Genomic DNA, 18,847 nt, shown 5'->3' on the forward strand with positions numbered 1-18,847 from the left:
AGTCCCAGCTCTTCCTTTTCTTCCTGTATCCTCCAGCCCCCAATTCCAGATCCGAACAACATGAGAGACTTTGTCAGCTACCCATCAGCCGGCAACGAGCGGCTACACTGCACCATGAAGCGCACAGAGGACGACCCGGAGGTGGGCGGCCCGTGCTACACGCTCTACCTGGAGTACCTGGGCGGGCTTGTGCCCATCCTCAAAGGGCGGCGCATCAGCAAGCTGCGGCCGGAGTTTGTCATCATGGACCCGCGGACAGATAGCAAACCAGGTGGGCCCCTCGCCAGAGGGACTGGGACCTTGTTCTGCTGTGGTCATGGGCTGTTACGCCTTACACCCCATGCAAAGAGAATGTCTGCTAATGAAACGTGAGCCTGTGGGGGCTAGTGTGGAACATCCTTGAAGCTACGACATTTCCAGAATCCCATTGAAATGAACAGTTCTCTAAATGTACTTTTTGGCAGGTTTTTAATCATATTCCACGGGCAGTGGATAGCTAGGTGGTGGATAGATGAACCAGGCAAAGGGAAGCTGCAGGCCTCCTGAGAGTGAGGGTTTCCTCTTCACGGTTACCAAGTATTCATCGAGTGCTTTCATGTAATATTGAGACAACTTGAAAATAATAACAAGATACAGTCCCTGCCCTCCCAGAGTGGATGATAAAATTAAAATCAAACCTTCAGCCTCCTACCCCTCCCTAGTCTACTGTTAACTGCTTTTTACCTGATTACTAATGACAATTTTTTGCTCATCCACAAAGACGTTGGTATGAGTCACCCTTTTCTTCTAAAAACCTTTCCCTGTGGTGATTTTCATTGCTCAGTTAATGTATTCAAGATGCTCCCTGCACACCTCTCTGGGATCCTAGATTGTAAGCTTCAGAGGGAAGGGACTTTGTTCTTTTTTTGTGCCACTTGGTGCTAGGCTAGTGTCCGTGCACCCATCAGTCACTGCCAGCTCAGTCTGCCACCTCCCTGTGAAACTTTGCCCATCACCTACGGCAGAACGAACAGCACGCTTAGTCATTGTGCTCCAGACTCTGCCCCGCTGAATCCTGTGGGCCTGTGGGGAGAGAACTGAGTCATCTTTGTGCCCCCAGTGGGTTTGGATTTGTTTTCTTTAGTTCATGCTTCCTCTCGCCACTTCCTCCCTCCAATTTACTCTCCTGCCCATTAGTCTGGTCCCTGCCTCTCATTACGACCTGGAGCTAGCATGACCTGTGACCCGACCAGTCACCCCAAGTCACAGTGTGGTGGGCTTGCTCACTCTCAGCTTGCACTCAGCGCTGTACACAGTTGCCCCACCTCTGCCTGCCAGCCTTCATTTGTTCAGTGTCGGCAGTGACACTCTACTACCCCTGCAAAACAGCAATACCACTTGTCAATATTAGATATTAGTCAGTTTTTTCTGTCTTTTGACTCATGTGACAAGCTAGTACCAGGAACAAAGAAAGCGACTAGCAGAATTGGGGCTGTTAGGGAGGCAGACTGAAAGGAGGGAGAGGACAGATTCAGGAGGAAGGAAGGCACGGTGGGAAAAACAGGAGAGAGAGAAGCGCATGTTCACGTGAGAGGGAAATGTGGTTTCAGGGAAAAGGAGAAGGGCCACCGATGGTTAGAGATGACTGGGGTGGGGGCCGTGGGACAGGCCCTGAGCCCAGGTTTGCAGCAGGTGTTCTCGCTGATGTCAGTACCTCTAAGGTTACTCCCCTGGATACAATTTTATAAAATCTGTATTGAGATTAAATGTTGACCATAACTTAGGTGAAGAGCTTATTTCCTCATGTGTGCATAAATTCTTCACTGAAGAAGAGAACGGACAGGAGGCTGTGCTGTGGAGTACCCAAGGACTAGGCTTGCTTGAATCTGACCCGACTACCCCAAATGCCTGCTCCTCCTTCCAGTTCATGTTTATCAGCTCGTATCAAACACAGACCCACTCATTTGCGCACAATCCTTTGAGGGAATAAGTTGTTGTATTTTTATAATTAAAAGAATTAAAAGCTATAAAACAAAGCACATTGACAGATATTTAGTCAGTGCCTACCTTGTGTGGGGTACTTGAGTCTCCTGCTATTATTAAGTGATACCAGGTCATCTCTGCTTTTAAGGAGTTTCTAAACCGTTTTGGGTGATAAGACAATGTAAGCACTTGAAAAGTTTAATTAAAAAGTCAAGATTTAAGTACCTGATGACAAAAATAGAGGATATGTCACAAGGCACAGTGTGACTAATTGCCACCTGAATGGCATATACAAACTATTTCAGAGGAGGAAAAGAGTCCCTGACATTGAGAAAACAGAAATTTCTTTTTTCCTTTTATTGGGGGAATGGAGGGACAGGGTCTTGCTCTGATGCCCAGGCTGCAGTGCAGTGGTGCCATTACAGCTCACTACAGCCTTGACCTCCCAGGTTCAAACGATTCTCCCACCTCAGCCTCCTGGGCAGCTGGGGCTACAGGTGTGCACCACACTTGCTAATTTTTGTATTTTTTGTAGAGACAGGGTTTTACCATGTTGCCCAGGCTGATAAACTCCTGGGTTCCAGCAGTCCTCTGCCTTGGCCTCCCAAAGTGCTAGGATTACAGGCATGAACCACCGTGCCTGTCCCCGAATTTCTTATCATTAAAAGCTGATTAACTCATCGAGGCTGCCATATCATTGTTTCTCAAAATGTGTTCCATGCACCACCACCTCCATGCAAATCACCTGGGATGCTTGTTTAAATACATGTTCCTAGGCTTACCCTTAGATTACGATTCATTAGGGCTGGGGTGGGGCCTACAAACATGCGACTTAATGGGTTTCCCAGGTGATTTTTATGCACTAAAGTCTGTGATCCACTGTCAAGTGACTTGGCAGATATGTTCCTCAAAATTACCAGTGTGTATTTTTATATCAGATACCATGAGTCTCAGTAATTTTTTTTTTTTTCAGACAGGGTCTCACGGAGTCTCCCAGGCTGGAGTGCAGTAGTACAATCATGGCTCATTGCAGCCTTGAACTCCTAGGCTCAAGCAACCCTCCCACTTCAGCCTCCAAGTAGCTAGGATCGCAGGTGTGCACCACCACACTGGCTGATTTTTTTATTTTTGTGGAGATGGGGGCTCCATGTGTTGCCCAGGCTGGTCTCACCTCCTGGATTCAAGATCCTCCAGCACTGGCCTCCCATAGTGCTGGGATTATAGGTGTGAGCCACCATGCCCAGCTGGTTCCCTCCACCACCCCCACCCGTTTTTGTTTTTGTTTTTAAAAGAGGCAGGGTCTTACTCTGTCACCCAGACTGGAGTGCAGTGGTATGATCATAGTGTACTTTTTTTGTTTTTTGTAGAGACAGGGTCTCACCGTGTTTCCCAGGCTGTTCTTAAACTTCTGATCTCAAGAAATCCTCCTGCCTTGGTCGCCAAAGTGCTGGGATTTACAGACATGCTATTGCACCTGGCCCACACATTTTCTAAAGGAACCTTTAGCCAGAGCTTGCTATAGACTGACTTGCGTTCCCCTAAAATTCATATATTGAAGTCCAGACCCCCAGTGTGAACGTAGGACATTTAGGGGAGATTAAGGTTAAAGGAGTTCATATGGGTGGGTCCTGATCTGATTTAGTTACTGGCCTTAAAGAAGAGAAGGAGAAAGAGATCTCTCACTACGCACGTGCACCAAGGAGAGGACATATGAGGACACAGCGAGAAGATGGCTGTCTGCAAGCCGGGGGCAAAGCCTTCACCGGGAAGCAGGCGTTGTCACCCTAACCTTGGGACTGCTCAGCCTCCATAATCAAATGGACCAGTTATTTAGCGTGCACGTGCGCATGTGTGTGCGTGTGCGTGCACATCCTTGTGTGTACATGCACGTGCTCGTGCATACACACATGCATAATACTGGTTTTGTTTTTCTGGAGAACCCTGACTAATACAGATTTGGGTTCCAGGAAATGGGTATTGCTGTAACAAATCTGTAAACATGTGGAAGAAACTTTGGAACTGGGTAATGGATATAGGCTGGAAGAGTTTTGAGGTGGATGCTAGAAATACGGATGTTAAGGGCAATTCTGGTGAGGTCTCAGTTGGAAATGAGGAACATAGCGAAAACTGGGGGAAAGGTGATCCTTGTTATAAAGCAGCAAAGGATATGAGTAAACTGTGTTCAGTGTTTCATGGAAGGTAGAACTTGCAGGTGATTAAATTGGATATGTAACTGAAGAGATTTCTAAGCAAAGTGTTGAAGGAGCAGTTTGGTTCCTCCTGGTAGCTTATAGTAAAATGCAAAAGGAGAAAGATGAATGGAAGAAGGAATTGTTAAGATAAAAGATGAAGATACAGATTTAGAAAATATTTAGGCTATTCATATTGCAAAAAAAATAGGTATTAAATACATTTTGAAGAAAATACCAAAGTTATGGCTGGACTCTCATTTGATAAAGTGCTTATGAAATTATATGAGCAGAGACACTTCCAGTTTGAACTGTAGTGGATGGAAACAGGATGAAAGGAAGGAGAAAGGCTGTTGGACTTCTTAGCTTTGACCAGCTGGGATGATGGAGCTGTTTGACCACTAACATGCACTATTCTTCAAGAAGAAAGAAAAATAACCCTGAAAGTAATTCAGAGATCATTAGGTCCACCTCCTCAGTTTCAGCAGGCCAAATGGCCTTTGCACAGAGCCTTGCGGGCAGAGCCATGGGGGCAGGATCCCTGCCAGAGTTATGAGGGTGATGCTGACACCCCAGTAGGCCTGGAGGACAGGATATCAAACGAAAGAAGACTCCACTCAAGCCTCAAAATTCAATGGAATTTTCTTTGCGAGATTTTGGATTTGCTTGGAATCTGTCACCACTTTCGTACTTCCATTGTCTCCTTTTTGGAATGGGAATGTCTATTCTATGCCTGTCCCACAATTGTATTTTGGAAGTACATAACTTCTCTGGTTTCACAGGTTTACAGCTGGAGAGCAGTTTTGCTTCAGGATGAATTGTACCTCAGGTCCCATCCATACTGGATTTAGGTGACAATTTAAATGAGATTCTGGACTTTAGAGTTGATATTGGAATAAGTTAAGACTTTGGGGGTTTGGGGAATAGAATGAATATGTTTTGCGTGGGAGAAGAACATGAATCTGAGATTGGCCAGGAGTAGAATCCTGTGGACTGAATTGTGCCCCCACGTCACCCCCAAAATTCATATTGGGAAGTCCTAACTCCCAATGTGACTGTATTTGGAGACAGGACTTATAGGGGGGAGTTAAAATTAAATGAGATCTTAAGAGTGAGGTCCTAATCTGATAGGACGGTTGGCCTTATAAGAAGACAAGGACTAACGCCTGTGATCCCAGTGCTTTGGGAAGCCAAATCACAAGGTCAGGAGATCGAGACCATCCTGTCTAACAAGGTGAAACCCCGTCTCTACTAAAAATACAAAAAATTAGCCGGGCGAGGTGGCGGGCGCCTGTAGTCCCAGCTACTCGGGAGGCTGAGGCAGGAGAATGGCGTGAACCCGGGAGGCGGAGCTTGCAGTGAGCCAAGATTGCGCCACTGCACTCCAGCCTGGGTGTGACAGAGCGAGACTCATCTCAAAAAAAAAAAAAAAAAAAAAAAGGCAAGGAAAGAGCTTTTTCTTCATGCACATACACTGAGGAGAGGCCACCTGCAAGCCAGGAAGACAGTGTTCCCCACAGTCTAACCATTCTGGCACCCCAGTCTTGGACTTTCAGCCTCCAGAGTATGAGGAAACAATTTCTATTATTGGAGCCACCCAAGTCTATGGTATTTTGTTACGGTAGCCTGAGCAGATTTAGAGTGTATATTTAAAAGCCATTAAAACCGTTTTTAAAGATTTTATTTTAAAAATATATCTAATTCAGGAAGCTGGGCACAGTGGCTCACCCCTGTAATCCCAGCACTTTGGGAGGCCAAGGTGGGAGGATTGCCTGAGCTCAGTAGTTCAAGACCAGCCTGGGCAACACAGTGAAACCCCATCTCTACTAAAATACAAAAAAATGGCCAGGTGCAGTGGCTCATGCCTATAATCCCAACACTTTGGGAGGCCAAGGTAAGCAGATCACCTGAGGTCAGGAGTTCAAGACCAGCCTGGCCAACATGGTAAAACCTCATCTCTAATAAAAATGCAAAAATTAGCCGGGTGGGGTGGCAGGTGCCTATAGTCCCAGCTACTCAGGAGGCTGAGGCAGGAGAATCACTTGAACCCAGGAGATGGAGGCTGCAGTGAGCCGAGATTATACCACTGCACTCTAGTCTGGGTGACAGGGCAAGACTCCGTCTCAAAAAATAAGTAAATAAATACAAAAAATTAGCCAGCCGTGGCAGCATGCATCTGTAGTCCCAGCTACTCAGGAGGCTGAGGCAGGAGAATTGCTTGAATCCATGAGGTGGAGGTTGCAGTGAACCGAGATAATGTCACTGCATTGCACTCCAGCCTAGGCGACAGAGCGAGACTCCATCTCCCAAAAAATCCCACAAAGCCTTCAACCCAGAAGAAATTAGCAGATTCTTGAAAACTGACAGAATTGAGATGTAAAGCCCCAGACATTGTAGTTAAGCCTTAGGTTCTCAAAGACCAATCCCAGCTTACATTTTTCTGCAACTTAGATGTTTTTCCAGAACACCCATGATAAATTGATGACACAGAATCTCTAGAAGTATGAAGTAGACCCAGCCACCACCTCAGCCTCTGCAAATGTGGAGCTTATGTCATGCACTGAATTTCTAGTTGTGCTGATGACAGACGTCAGAGCGGCAGTGCCTGCACGTGTGGAATTATAACACTGAACAAGCAGGGCTCAGGGCGTATTTTCAGAAAGCCATTTTCTTTGTCTCATGCCACCCCTTAAATCGTCATTTATTCTTTCAGAAAGTATTTATCAAGTCTCAGGTATTGTTCTAGTCTCTGGGGTTAAAGCAGGAGGCAGGAAAGATGACTTTCCTTCCCTTGTGGAGTTGTTGGGGAGACAGACAATAAAATAGTAGTTATGGCCAGATGCAGTTGCTCAGCTCTTCTAATCCCAGCACTTTGGGAGCCTGAGGCAGGAGGATCACTTGAGTCTGGGAGTTTAAGACAAGCCTGGGCAACATAGCGAGACCCCATCTCTATAAAAAAGAAAATAGTAGTTTCGAGTGAAAGGATAGAGGAAATGGTCTGGGACATGGTATTTGAGGGTTCCTGGCATTGATGAGTGAGTCAGGAGCTGAGTGGGCAGTGTCTTACTGGGTTTCCTCAAGTTGAATCACACACACAGGCACATTCTGTAGGCTTGCGTGCATGCTTGAGTCATAGCTGAGATTCCTTTGATCCAGTGATTCCTAAATTAAGTCATATAAAACACTGCTCAGGGCTTGTGCATTAAGCCTTTTTATTTGCTTAAACACAAACACCACTGTGGCTTCACTGTGGCTTTCGCTGGGTCCGGGCGTCGAGCCTCCTGATTCAGTGAGTGCTTTAAAAAGGGGGTGATGTGGGTGACACAACCTGGGGCCAGCCTCCTTTCCAGGGAGCTTGCCAAGCTTTTCTGCCTCAGAGGGGCCTCTGTTCACAGATGCCACCTCCAAATGCTCAGAAACTTCTAGATTGGTTTGGATTAAGAAACTCATCCTTTAAAATATAAACAGCCCTTTTGGTTGGTAAAATCACTCACATTATGAATTATTTCATTGTGATTCGATTGAGCTTTTTTATTACCTGGCAAGGCACTTGGAGCCTTGAGGCAATGAGATTTTCATCAGAAAAACAAAGTAATCTGGAAGAATGGAGTCCTCACATTGAGGACAGACCTGGGGCAGTGGAGGTGGGTGTGTGGGGGATTTGGGTGGTGAGGGGATGTGATAGCACAGGTGGGGATAGGCAGCAAGAGAGAGGAATTCCAACGAAGAGGAACTTTGCGCCACAGTTTTGCCATCACCCCACTCTGCACATCATCTCACCGTCTGCCTGAAGGCCCCATGCGGAGTACCCACAGAAGAACCCAGAGCCATCCTGGGAGTTCCCACCACACAGGTCTCCTAGCCTTTGCTCCACGCAGGCAAGCAGCTTTACCAGGTGGGAGAGCCAGGCCCCCACCACAAGACCTGTGGCAATTCCAGGAGACTTTCTGGCATTCCAGACCTAAGTGGAGCGGACCTGACTCTGTCAGGACTCTAGTTCAAGCAGGCCTGGCAACCGCAAGGGCCTTCTCAGGTCAGAAGCAGGTTCTCTGGGGAATCAGTGAGTCCACAAGCCCCTCACTCAGCCCTGATTCTGTGGCTGCCTGGAAGTCCACATGAACCCAGGTGGGCACCTGTGTGTTGTGAGACAACAGCACAGCCATTTTGGTTTCAGCTTTTGGCAAACGGTGTCTATTTTTGTACATTCCTAGAAACATTAAAATACCATGCCCATTTTGACAGTAGAAGTAATTGCCTACTTCTGCTTAGAAAATGTAAAAGAGAAAATGCTAAGCTTCTTTCGGGTTCAATCTCTAGGTCTAAAATGATGGCCTGTGGAGTCCGTCTGTCTTTTAGTTTATAGTAATGATCATTGATAGGGGCTAATTGATATAACTTCCCTTGAAATCTGCTGGTTGGTGTTTTACCAGATGAAATCTATGGGAACAGCTTGATTTCTACTGTGATCGACAGCTGCAACTGCTCAGACTCCAGTGACATTGAGCTGAGTGATGACTGGGCTGCCAAGAAATCTCCCAAAATCTCCAGAGCTAGCAAATCACCCAAACTCCCAAGGTAATCTCAGTCTTTGGGGCGATCGTCCTTTCTTATACCTCTGAATATGTGTGTTTGTGCCTGCAACAGAATCCCATTGAAACTGACCAGAAGAGTCAAAGAGCAACCTCTCTGCCTTTCCTTCCAGAAGATTCCAGCTGGAAGAATTACAACTTCTATTTGTTTTGTTTTGTTTTGTTTTCCTTCGGGATAGACAAAGATACCCAGTAGAAGTTTGCTACACCCTCAGAACTTCTCTAGGGGTTAGCAATGATGGTGGGTGGCAGAGGGGTGGCCACAGTTCCCAGGCTTATATGTTTTTTCTTATAGTTTGAGAAAAGGAAGAAAAAGGTTCTCCTGTGGATGTAACATGTTGAAGAGAATGCCAGATAAGATGCCTATAATGCCGGAGCCGGGCACAGTGGCTCATGCCTGTAATCCTAGCACTTTGGGAGGCCAAGGCGGGTGGATCACGAGGTCAAGAGATCGAGACCATACTGGTCAACATGGTGAAACCCCGTCTCTACTAAAAATACAAAAATTAGCCAGGCGTGATGGCAGGTGCCTGTAGTCCCAGCTACTCAAGAAGCTGAGGCAGGAGAATCACTTGAACCCGGGAAGCGGAGGTTGCAGAGCCGAGATTGCGCCACTGCACTTCAGCCCGGCAATAGAGCAAGACTGCATCTCAAATAAATAAGTAAACAAATAAATAAATAAATAATAAATGCCTGTAATGCTGTAATTGGGAAACATCAACACATTGCATCCACTGTAGAACCTTTTTCTTCACTAAGATTTCTGGTTTTAATTCTGTGATTTTTTTTTTCTGATGCCATGAAAAACTAAGGTATAAGTTACATACAGATACACATCTGTCCAAATTGTAAACACCTAGCTCGTTGTACAAGGGCTATCCCAGTGTCTTCCCCCAAGTTCAAGATAAAAGACATGTCATCATCCCGGAAAGTCCGCCTGTGCTCCCTTCATTTGCTACCCACTCCCTAGAAGTAATCACTCTTCTGACTTCCATCATCAGCTTTGCTTGTTCTTGGACTTCATATAAATAGAGTCAAACAATATGTTCTCTTTGTATCTTGCTCTTTTTTTTTATGCTCAGTGTAATGATTTTGAGAGTCATGTTGCATGTATCAGTAGTTTGTTTTTCTTTATTGCTCTGTGGTATTCCACTGTAATGATTATACTACAATTAGTTGACTCTGTTTACCAATCAGTGGATATTTGGTAGTTTCCAGTTTGAGGCTATTATGAACAAATCCATGATAAACATTCTTATACAAGTCTTTTTGTGGACATGTGCGCTCATTTCTCTTGGGTATAAACTTAGGAAAGGAGTTGCATGGTCATGGGTTAGATACATGTTAAAGTTTATTAGAAACTGCTGAGCAGTATTCCAGGGTAAATTACGCACCCACGTAAATCCTCACCAGCAATTTCCAAGACAGTCCCAGTTTCTTCCATCCTCAGCAGCAGCTCTGTTGTCATTTTTTAGAAATAATTCTACCTTGTTCTGATAGGTGTAGTGGCATCTCATTTCAGTTTAATTCTGATATCTCCAGTGATGGATGCTGCTTCGTTTACATGTTTCTTGGCCACTTGGCTATCTTCTTCTTTTGTGAAGTGTCTGTTCAAGACTTCTGCCCAATTTATTATTGGGTTGTTTTGTTGAGTTGTAAGAGTTCTTTTTTTTCTTTTTTTTTTTTTTTTGAGAAGGAGTCTCGCTCTGTTGCCCAGGCTGGCGTGCAGTGGCGCGATCTCGGCTCACTGCAACCTCCGCCTCCTGGGTTCAAATGACTTGTCCCACCTGCCATTTTCCCAGGACTGATTGTGCAGGCCCCTGGCAGTCTCCTGCCTCAGTCTCCCGAGTAGCTGGGACTACAGGCTTGTGCCACCATGACCAGCTAATTTTTTGTATTTCTGGTAGAGACAAGGTTTCACCATGTTAGCCAGGATGGTCTCAATCTCCTGACCTCATGATCCGCCCACCTCAGCCTCCCAAAGTGCTGGGATTACAGGTGTGAGCCACCTCGCCTGGCCCAAGCTTCTGTGTACCCTCCCCTCCCTTTAGAGCAATCACTACAGGGGCATCTGAATGTCTCATTCTTTTTTTTGTTTGTTTTTTCGAGATGGAGTCTTGCTCTGTCGCCGAGGCTGGAGTGCAGTGGCATGATCTCGGCTCACTGCAGCCTCCACCTCCTGGGTTCAAGTGACTCTCCTGCTTCAGCCTCCTGAGTAGCTGGGACTACAGGCAAGCGCCACCACGCCCAGCTAATTTTTGTATTTTTTAGTAGAGACGGGGTTTCACCATATTGGCCAGAGTGGTCTCAAACTCCTGACCTTGTGCTCTGCCCGCGTTGGCCTCCCTAAGTGCTGGGATTACAGGTGTGAGCCACTGCACCCAGCCAAGAGTTCTTTGTTTCTTCTAGATTTGAATCCTTTGTCAGATATCTGTATGGCCATGTAGTCCAGCATGTGGCATTCTTCTTTTGTGGTTAGTGCTTTCTGTGTCCTGTTCAGGATGTGTTTGGTTACCTAAGGTCATGAAGCCCTTCTTCAGTTCTCTTCCAGCAGCTTTCTAGTTTTAGCTTTCATGCTTATGGATTAATTTTTGTGTTTGGTATGAATTAGAGGTAAATGCTCATTTTTTAAATATGCAGATATCCAGTTACTCTAGCAATCTGATTGATGTCTTTTTTCATCTTTGTTCCAGAGCTTGTTAAAATTGCATGTAACATTATGAACTTTCCTATATTTCCAAAGTGCTTTTTTCCCATTATGTAAGCAGAGAGGACATTTAATGCATGTAGCTAAATCCTTCACCTTTAAACGTCCTCTTCAGGTTGCCATCTTCCTGTGGTTGGACCTCCTCCTGCTGTCCTTTCCCCATTTGGACCCTCCACACAGCAGCCAGGGTAATTGTCCCAGATCATAGCTTTAGGGAGCTCAATCTGCCATCCTCCCATTCCTCAGGAGCCCAGAGTTTCTCATCAAGCTCAAAACCAGTATACATGAGACTTAATGCATTTTTTCATAGACTATTTTAAACCTTACCATACTCATTTTAATCACACTGTCTTTGGGGTAGACTGTGATTAAACACTGTGTCTCCATGTTATAAATAAAGGGACTGAGGAGCAGAGATACAACATGGGATCAAAAGGCAGCCAAAAAACTTTGCTAATTTGATTTAAATATTGCAGATGGTGAAATGCTAGATAAATTTGTTGAAATTCACACTGTTGCAGAAGAAATTATAAGAATCACTGGCCTTAGGGTAAGAAATGACTTGTCCCACCTGCCATTTTCCCAGGACCGATTGTGCAGGCCCCTGGCAGAAGGCCATTTCCACGCTTGCTCCAAGGCAGCAGAGAGTGAAAGACAGTTAATTCTTTGAGTTCCTTACAAATGGATCACTGGATCTCATTTCAGTGTATACTCAGTATATTTTGAGATGGGGTCTTGCTCTGTCGCCCAGGCTCAAGTGGAGTTGGGTAATCGTAGCTCATTGCAGCCTTGAACTCCTGGGCTCAAGCGATCCACCTGCCTGAGCCTCCCAAGCAGCTGGGACTGCAGGTGTGTGCCACCACACCCAGTTTCTCAATATATTTTAAAATGTATATTATTCAACGTAAAGTTGTCATTCTTTCCTCATATTCATAAAGCAAAAGCAAGGGGAGAGCTTTGTTAAATTCGGGCACTGGCTGCAGGGAGAGAGCCCAACACCCAGGCTGGCTGTCCAGAAAAAGAAAGGAGTGCTGGAGTCAGGGCCATGCTCACTGTTCCCGCCACGGGTGCCTGACCCCTCCTGGCCTTGTCTCCCCAGGATCAGCATTGAGGCCCGCAAGTCCCCCAAGCTGCCCCGGGCTGCTCAGGAGCTCTCCCGGTCCCCGCGGTTGCCCCTGCGCAAGCCCTCTGTGGGCTCGCCCAGCCTGACTCGGAGAGAGTTTCCTTTTGAAGACATCACTCAGGTAGGAGCCCGCAGTTACCCTGCCTTGCTCCCCTCCTCCTGGGGGCTATGCCCAGAGGGCCCCTTCCTACCCACTGCCTGCCCTGCTCACTGCCACCGTGGGTCCCTGAGCTCTGCTCCACATCCTGCACACCACCTGCTACCTCAGGAGTCGCCCTCAGATGGAGCTCTGGCTTCTCCACCTGTGCCCCTCAGCCAGTTCTAATCTTGCAGTGACAGTAGGAGAGAGCCTCCCACTTCCCAACACAGCTCCCACCGCCCAGCCCTGCCTGCCTTTCCCTCCTGGCCCCTCAGTGCCCCCTTACCCTCCAGGTGCTGCAGCCACATCTGGTTCTCACCTGCCCCATGCCTTGCCCTGCCTAGATTGTCACCACCCCACCTCCTCCTCCTTGTTTCTGCCCCATGCTTCCAGATGGAACTCCACCACCACCTCTGCTGTGACGGCCTCCTACCCTGGCTTAGCCAGGAGGGGCCGACACACCTGGTGTAGAACTACCTTATGACATTGCTCAGTGACTTATTTATATACAGATCATTACAAGCTTTATCTCCTCCATCAGGTTTAAGCTCCTTAAGGGGCTGTATTTTGTCCATCTTTATTTGCATAATAATTTCTTAAATTTTTAAAAATTTAATTGAATGAGAAAACAAATGATGGGTAGTTTCAGGACATAGTGGTACCAATGCAACCGATGTTTTCAGGAGAAATATCAAAGACAAAAATGGATTCAGAGTTAGATCCCTTTCTACGCCTCTTTAAATCACACACCTGTGGACATACTGGGACACACCCCCACCTTTCCCCCAGCTCGATGCGCCCCCACTCACTGCTGCCTGCCTGGCTGCCCTCGTTAGCTTCTGATCTTGCAAATGGTAGATGAGGTAGGGAATGGGTATTTCTTGCAGTGCACACTTGTGGCTTGTTAAGTAATAAATATTAACGTTCTTACTAAGTGACCGGTTGAAAATACAGAAATAGATTGTGATTCTTCTTTTTTTCTTCCCACCGCAGCACAACTATCTTGCTCAGGTCACGTCTAATATCTGGGGAACCAAATTTAAGATTGTGGGCTTGGCTGCTTTCCTGCCAACCAACCTCGGTGCAGGTAAAAATCATGTCCTGTTCTCTCATTGTCCCAGTTGGAACAAACTAAAACGTCCAGTTTCCACCTTTAGTGGCTCAAACTAGAAGATGAGCTTTTAAGACAGCAAAAGATTAGCATGTATTTTACCTCTAAACCTTAACTTTGCCACAGTGATTTCACAGAAATTAGAATTCTCACTCACATTGGCTTTTTGCCAGTGGCATTTTTTTTTAATCTTTTAACTTTTTTTTTGAGATAGTGTCTTGCCCAGGCTGGAGTATAGTGACACGATCACAGCTCACTGCAGCCTTGACCTGGGCTCAAGTGATCCTCCTGCCTCAGCCCCCAAAGTAGCTGGGACTACAGGTTCGCGCCACCATGCCCGGCTAATTTTTGTATTTTTTGTAGAAACAGGGTTTCGCCACGTTGTCCATGCTGGTCTCAAACTCCTGAGCTCAAGCAGTTTGCCCACCTCAACCTTCCAAAGTGCTGGGATGACAGGCATGAGCCACCATGCCTGGTCGCCAGCGGGATTTTCATTTTTTACTGTAAGCCCTGACTTATAAAAACAATAGAAATATAAAAATGATAGGAATAGCCAAAATTTGTATCACAGCTCTCATAGATTTCTCGAAACTTTGACTTCTGGGCCTTTTGCGGTGGGCGGATTTTTGGTAAACTCCTGAAGAAAGTGGATAAGAAAGCATTAGAGACTATAAGAAGTTAGCTGGCCGGGCGCGGTGGCTCACACTTGTAATCCCAGCACTTTGGGAGGCCGAGGCGGGCAGATCACGAGGTCAGGAGTTCAAGACCAGCCTGGCCAACATGGTGAAACCCCGTCTGTACTAAAAATACACAAATTAGCCGGGCATGGTGGCAGGTGCCTGTAATGCCAGCTACTCGGGAGGCTGAGGCAGGAGAATGGCTTGAACCTGGAAGGCGGAGGTTGCAGTGAGCCGAGATCATACCACCACACTCCAGCCTGGGCGACAGAGTGAGAGTGAGACTCTGTCTCAAAAAAAAAAAAAAAAAAAAAAGAAAGAAAAAAGAATTTTTAGCTATGAGTACTCTTAAAATAACAGTGTCTGAGTTCTGAAAGTGGATGATACAGACAGGCACAGGAAATGGAGGGATGGGAAAATATGAGAGAAAGCAGGAGCAGTAAAATGGGAATGGTAAAATCTAGAAGGTGGGTATATGATTATTCACTATGAAATTCATTTAACTTTTCTATGCTTGAAATTTTAACAAACATTGGAAAATGCAACAAACTCATACACAGATCCTTTAAAATAAATTATTCTTACAGATTAGATGTTAGAAAGACCTATTGCTATGAGGCATTTCAGAGATTTTTTAAATAGCACTGCATTTGAGTTTTTCATTTTGAAGTTTCTGAGCTCAAATAAAAAGAGGCATAAAATTTAAACATAAAACTGACTTAGGGAATCACAATGGACCATCCCTGTACATAATGCAAATAAATCTCTCACAATATTTTCAGCAACCTGGAAACACTCTGATGACCACAAATGCTTGTTGTTCAGTTACTCGTTAGTGCCCTATTGATTAGATAAGGTTGATTTTTAGTAACTACTGTTTGGCTATCATGATTATTCCCACATCAGTAAGCTGAGAACTTAGCCATCTGCCTATGGTAAATATTGAAAAAGGGAATGGAAGTGAGAATTTACTTAATGGGTCTTTTCATTCTTGGATGTTGAGAAGGTCCACAAATAAGCCAGTAAAGATCTTAAAATGAGAGAGCATGTGAGAGCCTTTGAGACAAATGCTGGCCTTTTTTGGGGGGTGCAGGGAGATAGGGCCTGGCTCTGATCACCCATGCTAGAGTGCAGTGGCGCCACCACAGCTCGTTGCAGCCTCAAGCTCCTGTGCTCAAGTGATTCTCCCCCCCTCAGCCTGTACTAGCTAGGACTATAGACAAGGCACATGCCACCATGCCCAGCTAATTTTTTTAAATTTTTGGTTGAGATAGGACTTCACTATTATGTCCGGGCGGGTCTTAAACTCCTGGCTTCAAGCCATACCCCCATCTTGGCCTCTCAAAGTGCTGGAATTATAGGTGTGAGCTACCATGCCCATCTTGACCTTTTTAAAACTGGCATTTTGATCCATAGAGCTACTTTGTCAAGCTAAAAGAATTTTCCACTTGATTCTATTAATACTAGAGAACAGAAATTAACTATTGGATACTAGAAGGCATGTTATATGTGGTACCCCATTAAATAATCTTTTCAAAGACAGTATATGGCACTCTAGTGAACTTAAAAAGTGAGTGCTGTTCCCCAGGTTGGATAATTTGTTTTCTTTAATTAGAATGATCTGGCCCGTGAAATTTTTTTATTTTGAATTTTTGGCATTTTAACAATAAACAGTAGATTTTACAAAATTCAAAGGATTCAGAGGGGTCTGTAGTAAAAATCTGTGTCATTCTCACCATCAGCCACTTAGTTTTCTTTCCTGTAGGTAACTGATGGTATTTTTCTTTTTTTTTTTTTTTTTTTGAGACTGAGTCTTGCTCTGTCGCCCAGGCTGGAGTGCAGTGGCGTGATCTCAGCTCACTGCAAGCTCCGCCTCCCGGGTTCATGCCATTCTCCTGCCTCAGCCTCTCCGAGTAGCTGGGACTACAGGCTCCCGCCACCACGCCCGGCTAATTTTTTGTATTTTTAGTAGCGACGGGGTTTCACCGTGGTCTCGATCTCCTGACCTCGTGATCCGCCCGCCTCGGCCTCCCAAAGTGCTGGGATTACAAGCGTGAGCCACCGCGCCCGGCCAACTAATGGTATTTTTCTAATCCCTCCTAGAATTTTTTTTTTAAATTGCTTTGTCAATGTGAACAACAAAGAATAGCACTTTAATGCATTCATTCTTAAGTCATATGGAACCACACAGAATTTTTAAACCAAAATTCATATTCTCTTTCCTTTGTGGGCAAGAGAGAGAAACACATGCCTAGGGCCTTTCCTACTGTTGGGCAGGAGAAGTTACCGTAGCCCATACCAGTCCATGGGCCAGCCCTGCAAAGATGCTTCGACAAAGGAGGCCTGCTGTGCCGCAGTCATGCTGCAGGTCAGCCGCTAAGTGTTAAGGTGACCACCATGGAGCTAGAATAAAGAAGCTTTGTGTTACCTGTCTCACAGGAGAGACTATTAAACACAAAAGCAAGTTCACAGGGCAGTTTCACCCCGACTTTAACTACTGTGAAACTTAAATTCAGATTCATTATATTTAAACTTATTTTGTCTCCTCTAAATATTTTAGTTGCAATCTAGGCCTTCTCCTAAATGTCCCTGTTAATCAAATTAAATCTTGAGGTTTTAAAAAAAACAACTGTGTGGAAATTCCCTATAAATCTCTATCCTGATGGTTAGATTAAAATTGAAAGCCAGTAAACCAAGGTTCCAGCCGAAATGAAAGCTATGTTTTATTCCTATATGAAACCATGCCACCCCCATCTCAACATTGCTTTCACACAGTTCTTTGGTTGCCCAAGCTTCCCTTGTTTGGCACTCTGGTTGTCACAACTATTTCCATTCAATCATCCTTCTGATTGCAAATGAGGTTTTCAAAAAATATGTTTTTATACCCTAGCTTAGTCCAAAAGAAATTATTTGTGTCTAAAATGTTTTTAACATTTGAAATTTGTAGTTCTGTAGACAAATCATTGGCAAGGAGGCCAAGCGAGACCAGGAATCTGCTGTTACTGAATCCAGAACTGTGGCTAGTATGGTCGCATTGAGTACTAGGGAGAAATGAAGAGCTCCTCTCGGCCTCTGGGCCCTGCCTACACAGATCTGTCTTCTGATGGCAGGGAAACTGCAGCACGCTCTTCTTCCTGTGACTCTCTTGATGCTTTGGCTCTGCTCTGGTGTGTCTCTGTTAACTGTGCCCTTCTTTTTCCCCACCAGTAATCTATAAAACCAGCCTCCTGCATCTTCAGCCGCGGCAGATGACCATTTATCTCCCAGAAGTTCGGAAAATTTCCATGGACTATATTAATTTACCTGTCTTCAACCCAAATGTTTTCAGTGAAGATGAAGATGATTTACCAGGTATGTTCACATACATCAACGTGTTTGTCACGGTCCCTCTGTCAGTGGATCATGCAAGGGGGACAGAGTGGCAAGTTGTTGAGGATTTCAGTCTGCTGCCTGGGTTTGGAAAAGGTATCCCTGCCTCAGTAAGTTTGGTAGATGTGATGGCATGTCCCAGGGAAAAAGTCATGGGTTGGCACCAGTGTTGGCAGGAGGGGAGCTGCTGGAGCACAGATGGTTACAGTGGCAGCAGCGCCTTGTGTTTGCGGGGCACGGTTCTAACATCTGGCTTTATCCTCACAGCTATCCTCTTAGTCATGTGTCTGGATTCAGATAAGTTTGCGGGACTGATTGGGACTAAATAAAATAAAAACTGAGACCCAATCTCATTGATCTAGGCCAGCCTTCATCCTTTCAATCCCTGCTGAGATAGTGTCTCATTCCAGCATTCCCGTGGTGCGCACAGAGCCCAGTTTCTCAAATCTGCCCTGTGTCCAGGACACAAAAGCCTTTACCTGGAACTACCTCTCTTCCGCCGCAGCCGCATGTCTTAGTGCACAGGGGCCTGGCCTGAGTTCAAGATAAAATCTGGTATACGATTTTTAAATTCCAGTTTTCAAATGGTAAATATCAATATCCATAGCATCTTAAGTTAATGTGTTTCCTGGTGGGGGGATTCTTAAAGGATCCTATTTTGATTAATAGATTACAATGACTTCCAATTAGTCTGGCCAGTTAGTTGTGTGTAACTATTTCACTAGAGGGTACTTGAAAATAACTTGCTTTTCTAAGTAAAAGGCCACCTGAGATTTTATAGATACACAGACTCCTCTACTTCCAACTAAGCGGGCTCTGGAAGTCTCTGGTTTCTGAGCTAGAGGAACCCAGACATGGACCATGACTTCTCCAGTATCTGGATGTCTGTGACCAGAGGGACTGGTTCTCGCAGTGGACATAGAGGGCCACCCATTCCACCTTGGGCCCTCCTCCTCAGCTGGGCTCTGAACTTGAGAGAGT

General features: G+C 45.4%; 1 protein-coding gene across 8 annotated transcripts in view; it reads left to right on the top strand.

The window, feature by feature from the left end:
- The window catches only part of TULP4 (TUB like protein 4), a 287,410-nt gene that overhangs the window by 256,284 nt on the left and 12,279 nt on the right, over positions 1-18,847 (top strand). For all 8 annotated transcript variants that reach the window (XM_063632632.1, XM_055268119.2, XM_055268155.2 and 5 more), the window contains 5 exons: positions 37-271; positions 8,582-8,726; positions 12,547-12,691; positions 13,703-13,796; positions 17,705-17,848. In XM_063632632.1, coding sequence (XP_063488702.1) covers positions 37-271; positions 8,582-8,726; positions 12,547-12,691; positions 13,703-13,796; positions 17,705-17,848 — 763 coding nt within the window. The remainder of the gene's footprint in view (positions 1-36; positions 272-8,581; positions 8,727-12,546; positions 12,692-13,702; positions 13,797-17,704; positions 17,849-18,847) is intronic.

The sequence above is a fragment of the Symphalangus syndactylus genome, chromosome 2, assembly GCF_028878055.3.
Source record: "Symphalangus syndactylus isolate Jambi chromosome 2, NHGRI_mSymSyn1-v2.1_pri, whole genome shotgun sequence".
Classification (NCBI taxonomy): Eukaryota; Metazoa; Chordata; class Mammalia; order Primates; family Hylobatidae; genus Symphalangus; species Symphalangus syndactylus.